At 40.0% G+C, this 7,716-nt stretch overlaps 1 protein-coding gene across 1 annotated transcript; it reads right to left on the reverse strand.

The window, feature by feature from the left end:
* Positions 1–268: 268 nt before the first annotated feature.
* Positions 269–6,309, reverse strand: tbl2 (transducin beta like 2). Its single transcript, XM_047379364.1, has 7 exons — positions 6,102–6,309; positions 5,049–5,170; positions 4,050–4,234; positions 1,695–1,846; positions 1,477–1,603; positions 1,202–1,354; positions 269–860 (listed from the first exon to the last, which is right to left on the reverse strand). The coding sequence occupies exons 1-7, from the start codon at positions 6,226–6,228 to the stop codon at positions 401–403; spliced, it is 1,326 nt and encodes a 441-aa protein (XP_047235320.1). The 5' UTR covers positions 6,229–6,309; the 3' UTR covers positions 269–400.
* Between the last annotated feature and the right edge of the window lie 1,407 nt (positions 6,310–7,716).

Genomic DNA, 7,716 nt, shown 5'->3' on the forward strand with positions numbered 1-7,716 from the left:
GCAGCAATAACTTTCCATAAAAAGTCATATTCATAGAGCACACCACATATAGTTGTTCTGTAAACAGATTATCCCACCTGAAGTTTTCTTTCACTTTCTGGGCAGAACTTCCTTCCTACATTTTTTTTTTTTAAATAGACATGAATGAATTTGAAGATTTTAAGATGATCATCTTTTGGTGACACGCAGTAAGAAAAGTGTAGTAAATGAGGCAGTTTTCCTCATCATGTTTGATGATCACCAAGAAAAAGTTCAACGAAACAACATGTTTGAACACATTACCTTTAATCCGTCCATAAAAAGATAATTTTATTAAAACGACATGCAGATTTGAATATTTTCTTGACAGAAAAAGGAGAGCCGATCTTGACCATCCCAGCGTGGCTCTTTGTGCGTTCCTTCACTCAGTGGGAGCAGCTAGCACAGTGTCCAGAGCGCTCTGAGCCTCTCTGATCTGTTGCAGGAGTCTCTGCTTCATGGCCTCATTCTGGGCCTTTTTCAGCATGTCCTGCATGTCCCTGATGGCCGCCCGGTAACCCGGCGCATTGTGAAACACTCTGATGGCCTTGTCTCCGCTGCACACCAGGAAGCGACTGTTGATGTCGAATCTGATGTCGGTGATCTCCTCGCTATGGACGCCACGCAGCTCTTCCTCCAGTTTCCCAGTGGTGGCGTCGAACATCGTCACGTTGCAGCCGTCGCTGATGGCAACCACGCGACCGTCCGGAGACAAGGCCACTCTGCTGCCGTCGGAGGAGGAGCAGGGAACTGTCCTTAGGAGGTACGGATCCTGCTGCTTTTTGTACTCCACATTTGTGTTCCACAGCTTCCATGTTCCGTCTTTAGACACCGTCACCATTCTGGTCAGTGAAAGAGAAGAAAAACAAAGCTCTGTTATACTTTTCAAAGACACTGCAAAAGACAACCTAAAACAGCATATTGTTGTATAGTACTATACTTTGGGAAAGTTTACCTTGCTTTGTTTCTTTAAATGTTTAAGTTAAGTTTTTCATTTTTTCCTAAAAAAATCCTTATTTTAGAAATCAAGCACCATATTTGTCCAATACCTGTTTTGGTCTTCTTATATATTTGTTCTACAAATACATAAAATAAGTATTGAAAGAAAGAAAATGTGTTTTTTGAATGCTGCATCATTTATTTTATCCCAAAGTACAAAGATTCAGAAATAAATATTTATTACCTGTGAGAGTCATTGGAAAACGCAAATGCATGAACTCCTGCAGAATGGCCCTTCAGGTCAAACGCTCTGGTGACCTCTCTAAACTCTCCTCCTTTTCCGAAGCAAACCTCCCAAACTTTCACATCAGGAGTGAAGCCACAGGATGCTACAAACCTGAGGACATAGACAAAGAGCATGATGGAAGTACAAAGTCCTCTCAATAAGCTCCATAAATCTAATTAAGTGCTGCAATAAATGTTTCTGGTGGAAAGGTAAGCTGTTGGGTTGAGCCTGACCTGCCACAGGGGGAGGTGGCTGCATAAGAATTGGTCATCTGATTAGTGTTGATGGAGGCCAGCACCTCCCCTTTCAGGTCCCAGATAAGGATGGTGGTGTCTGTGGAGGCACTCATGATGAACTTGCCTGCAGAGAAGAAGAAATTAGGATCTTCATGTTTGTGCAAAAGTGCTGTCCACCACACGAGACTACAACCACATATTGATGTGTTCCGTACCCGTCTCTGCGATACCAATGTTGACGATCGCGGCCTTGTGTTTCTGGGGGAAATCCTCCGAGGCGGCCTTAAAGCTGAAGGTCCCGTCATCCTTCTTGATCATTTTGAAGATACGAATAGCATCTCCATTGGAGAGCCAGGTGATGAACGCCCTGCAGGAGAAAAACAGGATGTTGGTGAAGGAATCAAACATCTTGCTCAGCATCTGAGATTTACTCCATTTATTAATATTTACTTCAGCATGTGAAAAATGTATTTGCCTCCTAACTGACTGATTACTTCTGTTTTTGCTTTTCTTTGGTCACATTTAAATGTTTGAAATCGACCAGATTTTATTTTAAGAACATGAAAACCAGGTCAAATACAAAAAGCTGTTTTAAAAGGATAATTCAATTTATTAAATGAAAAAAACAAAACAAAAAAAAACTATCCAAACTAATTTAATCCCAAATGGAAAAGTAAATACCCCTCTCCCCTCTTGTTAGATCATTCATTGACTGTGATCAACAGGATTGTTTGGTTCAGTTTCACTAGTCGCACCAAGGGCCTGATTACTGGCTGACCTGTACAATAAAGAAACTGCTTTAAAGAACCTGTCTGACAACACGAAGTAGGCTCAAAGATCTCAAAAAGCCGTGACACGGCCCTGTATTTACGCACAAAAACTTTGCGGCGCAATGTTTTCCGCACAACTTGGCATAGACTAAAATGAACGTCGTGTGAAAATTCGCAGAAACTACGCAAACTTTTTCAATCGACAATAATAAACTACAAAAAACCAAAACTGCTCCAAATGCACTGAAATAGGACTTCATTCAGCGTTATTTAATTCACGGAGCATCAAACCTGATGTTTTTTCATGACTTTGAGCTGTTATGGTTTAAACCAGAGCGATGAAACTGAAATCACATTTCTTGTTACACAATAACGTAACACACCTCAGGAAAAGATGGAAACAACCTCATTTGGATATAAACTGTGAAACGTCCTCCTTTGTTGTCACCTGTAGATGGAAAAGCGCATCGGTCTGTGCGCTGAGGAGCATAAAATGAAAGTGAATCATCTAAGGGTCACTTTCATTTTCACTGAAACAGAAAACGGTGTCGAATCAGCAGATTCATTCCAAACAAGTCAGGTTTGATGATTCCTAAGGTGGACAAGCTGGAGACAATCACACACGTCCATAAATAGCTGCTAAGGTTGCTCCTAACTGTGGAACGATGGCAGATTTGTCACAGCTGGAGGACATCGCCAATGGAAGAAGTCGGAGGGAGCATTTTTTCAGAGATCGTACTGATCTGCTGGTACATGATGATGCATGTCTTATTAGCTGCTTTAGATTGCCCAGGGCAATTATTTTTGGAGCTCTGCACGGAGCTGGCCTCAGTGTTACGGAGGGAAACCAGGAGGAACCATGCGGCGCCAGTGCCGGTTCCAGTTCTCACTACGCTGCGAGCTTTTCTAAGAGAGCTGACTGAAAAGTCGGGTATTTAACAGTCATCCCTGAGCCGGGCCATGCCAGCCATATGGGTCGGCCTCATCTGTATGTTGCTGTGATATATAAAGTTCCCCTAAACTGTGGCTTTCATTTGCAGCGAGGAGATGATTTCTGAATGTGATCAGAGCTATGGCATATTCACGTCATTATATTGATCAGCACTGAGCTATGAATGAGCTCAGTGCTGCAGCTAGACAGCTCCGGTCGGTTTAGATGAACACATTGTAGAACTAAACAGGTTCGAGCCGATAAACGTTTTATTTTCAGCCAGGTTTAAGTCGCTGATTCATTCAAGAAGTTGTTGGTTTGCTGTAACTGACAACAAACATCCCTCATGGTGTGTGGACAGTCTCTCGTAGCTTTTTTCCCCTACAAAGAACTGGTCCTCTGTCTGTCACAGCACCGTTCTCATGGTTATTTGGACACGTGATGGTTGCCTTTCAGCTATTTTTACTACTTTGCAGATGTATTTAGGGGCGGTGTATGTCTGCTGCTGACGGAAGAAAAACACAAACCCCCGTCACACAATCGCCAGAAAACCTCATGATGGTTGAGATGCCGTGGCAGCTGGCCAGTTTAGTATTTTTGTCCCTTTAGTATTTACCAGTTTAGTAATTACCAAGATTGTTTGTTTCTGTTTATGGTCAACTTATGGAGGATCTAACAGGCATGCTCTTAAACGATTACGACCACAGTGATGTTTGACACCAACTGTATGCTTGACTAGGTTAACACTGCAACTCTCACTAAAGGTCAGCTGTCACTCATAGTGTGTATATTTTCCAGAAGTTCTCCCAGTATTTCACATGTCCTGCTTAACACGAGGGAGTAAATACAGTTTGGATAATGGAGGAGACCTGGAGTCTGGGCTGAAGCGGACCAGCGTGGCGTGATCCAGCTCCACGTTAGCTCTGAGACACTTGTGTTCCCGCTCCAGGAAGTCTTTGGTGCTCCAGATCCGGACGGTGCGGTCATCGGCGCAGGACGCCAAGTATTTCCCATTACTGCTGAAATCAAGGCATGTGACATTCCCACTGTGGCCCTAAAGAGCACAGGATGAGAAAATGATACACATACATATTCTATCACATTACATAACTGGACTAAATTCAACAACACCAATAAAACATCTACGCTTTGATAACAAAGGCATCCAAAACCTTCTAACTCATGTTGTCACACACACATAACGCACTGAGCATTTAAAACGTCTCTGCTTCAGATATAAGTTCAACATTACTTAATCTGTGCAGGACTAATTAATCCAGGCTAATAATGACAGAAAACTGCAGTTATTGGAAGAGGTCTTACAGATGACGATAAAAGGAATATTTTAAAACGCTGCCCGAAAATATGGACCTACTTGAAGGATTTGGTATCTTTTATAGTTTTTGATCCCAAAGGAGGTTTTTCTCCTAGGGTGAACAGACCGTTTCAGGATTCTAGACTGGAGGATACGGAGGCTCAACTAGATCGTTAGTCGCGTGTCATAAATTCTAGGTTTTGATTTGTCTTCAATCGTGCTCTCGCTGTAAACTGTACGAGTCTTTAATGTTTAAGTATGCGATTGCAATTATATCTTAGATCATGTGAGGTATTGTCAGGGAAGAAGGAAATCTTTTACAACAACAACAATGCTCTGATATTTGCATCTCTGAGGATGAATCAACCATTTTTGATACAAAGCCTGTGTTGGTGACGTCATTAACTAATTGGTGGTTTTTCAGGCTGCAGTTTGTTGATGAGTTACTATAAATGGTGAGTACCAATTTAGACTTCTGGAGTGTTAAAATCTACAAAGATGACCGTAAAGGACAGTTTTTTGAAGTCTTTGAGTTTTAGTGTTCCCAGTTTACCTTCAGTGAAGCTGCCAGCAGCGGATGGCTGAAGCTGTGCTGTACTGGTTTGTCTTTGCGGCTCCGCTGCTTCTCTTGCTTCTGCTTCTTGGACGTTGGGCCCTTCGCAGCACTGGCTTCAGCTAAAGCACAAGAAGTTGTACAAAACAACACTTTTAATGTCCGTTATGACAGATTATCTGTTACAGAACAGAAAACCCGAGCATTTCCTGTGCATTAGATGTAAAAACAAGACAGATGGAGGAAAAAACCGGAAATGGAGTCAGAAACATGCTTGCTGGCTGCAGACACGCCAGCAGAACTGGGTTCTTAACAGTGTTAAAAGCAGAACATATTTTTTCTAATCACAGTGCTTCTTCCATGTATCACAATGTTACTGGATCGTGTTTTATCCATGACACTGATGCTAACTCATTACATTGATAAAACTAGAGACACAGAGTTAAACCTGAAAAAGGTGCTGTTGTACATCTCTTTATCAATACAAAAGTTCACCATGAAATTATGAGAGATATTTTAAAGTGTTCAGGGGTTAACCTGAAAAAAAAAAAAAGAGGACAGACAGTAAGGAATAGAACAAAAGGAAACATAAGAAATGGCTACATTTGTTTTTGTAGGCTCAGAACTTCAATTAAATCTTTGCAAATTATTTACTTCAATAAAACAGATTACGGTTTAATTTATAATGTTTAACCATTGTTTTCTTATTACTGATTACATAAACAGTTCCTAATGAACGTTCCCTGCCAGTCTTTCTGAACTTTATCATGAATGAAACAGAGCTGTTACGCAGCAGAAAGTTGGGATCTCATTGGTCCGTTAATAAAACATTTCGCGATTGGCCAGTAGCAGGTGCCTGAAAGTTAGTTGCTATCTTTGAAAAAAAAAAATCAATTTATATAAATTAAGAGTGAATATTCAAGACAAAATCAACAACTTTTACAGGGTGAATGAAATGAAGAATGAATGACTGCTCATTCGGCGGACTCAGACCGAGCTGATAATCAGTCAGCGCTGCCGACTCTGGTTACATGAGCTCCGCGGTTCTCTCACCTGAACTCTCCGCAGCCTGCTCCGATTCCTCCTTTATCTCTTCTTTCCGCCTCCCCACCGCTAAAGCGACTAGAATAACCAGTCCACCCAATAATAAAGTCAGGGCAACCAATGCAGCTACCTCCATGTTGAAATATTCCTGCCACGTAATTTTTACTACGCTAACAGTTAGCCCATTCTAATAGGACACAGCGCATGCGCTCATGATTGACATTTTTTGAATGTTGCATTCAAGGCTACTAAATTCAACTCGTAAACACCAGCACTACAATTAGAGAATTGTTTTGTCAGTTTCGAAGAATGGTTTAAAATACCGACACAATAATAAAAAAATATTTTGTTCATTGGTTATGCTGTTTTACGCCATTCGTTAAATCTTTTAGGGGAACTCATACAAATGAATTTTGCACAAGAGCAGTTCAAAATACTCGATATTATTACTTAAAATCTAAATATATGATTTCCGCTTTTACACAAATGCACCATAACCAACTATGACAGACTACAGTGCCACCTAAAGGACAGGAATGTAACTGTAAAATGCCTTCCAGCTCAAGTAAACTAGAAGTATTGCCAGTAAAATAAAGAAAAAAACGTTTCCTACTTATTGGATGGTTTTAAAGCTGAAATGTATGAATGAACTGTTGTAGCTGTAGTATTATTTATTACATTTACTAAGTCCTGTGTTTTATACACAAGTTCAGCACACTGTTTATAGAAATGGGCAACAACAAAGTTTTGTAGAAATATGTTTCCTCATATTTGCTTGTTTAAAGAATTGATCCTTAAAAAGTGTTAATGCTATCCTGAAATGAAGCCACCTTCGTTATGCTTTTACGCTTCTATTTTATTTAACCCTGAATAACACGGTGTGGAAAACTGTTCTGTGGACTAAAAACCACTGGAAATCCAACTCAAAAGTTGGTGGATATTTTATTATTTTATAGGAAGGTTACCAAGACAATAACCAAAAAATCAAGTCAAAGGAATCCAGAAGTTTACCTGGAGTCCTCAACGGTCACCAATTCAGGATCTTTAAGGAACTATAAAGAAACAAAACAAGACTTTTTCCTTTTTAGCACAATATCTTTTTTAGTTCAGCAACACAATCCCAGACAAAATATCTGCAGTGGTTTTAAATGAGTCAATAACTTTGCTTGCACCTCGACATTTTCTTTGTCCAAGATCTCATTTAGTCCAGCAAGACATTACAAAACATCGTGGATCGCAGTTAAATGAGTCCAGGAATTTACTTGACGTTCTAAACCAATTTAAGATTTTTAGGGACGTTTAAAATGAAATTTATTATTTTTTTTTTTTTACAATGTTCGAACAGGACTCCTACCACCTGAGCCACATTAGTCCCAGTTATAACTTACAAATTTTGCCTTTTTGGGAAATTATAAATGTTTGAAGTACAAGACATTCCTATTACTTGTGCAAGGTCTCGTTTAGGTCAGTCAGGCAATGCAAAAAAAAAATGTTATAATTCTGGAACACAGTTCCAAAAAATTAATCTGCACACCAGAACAGCCACCTAATTAGATATTTTTGAGGCAATAATACAGTTACATAATATCCCAAGACCTTTTTTGTTTTTAAGGTAAATTCTGGA

The sequence above is a fragment of the Girardinichthys multiradiatus genome, chromosome 11 (assembly GCF_021462225.1).
Source record: "Girardinichthys multiradiatus isolate DD_20200921_A chromosome 11, DD_fGirMul_XY1, whole genome shotgun sequence".
NCBI classification, from domain to species: Eukaryota; Metazoa; Chordata; class Actinopteri; order Cyprinodontiformes; family Goodeidae; genus Girardinichthys; species Girardinichthys multiradiatus.

Excerpts from the sequence above, each read along its gene's own strand:
- tbl2 (XM_047379364.1), bottom strand. The coding sequence starts at position 6,228 with ATGGAGGTAGCTGCATTGGTTGCCCTGACTTTATTATTGGGTGGACTG. Across the intron at positions 5,171-6,101 it reads GCAGGCTGCGGAGAGTTCAG|CTGAAGCCAGTGCTGCGAAG; the intron begins GTGAGAGAACCG and ends CTTGTGCTTTAG. Across the intron at positions 861-1,201 it reads TTTTCCAATGACTCTCACAG|AATGGTGACGGTGTCTAAAG; the intron begins GTAATAAATATT and ends TTCACTGACCAG.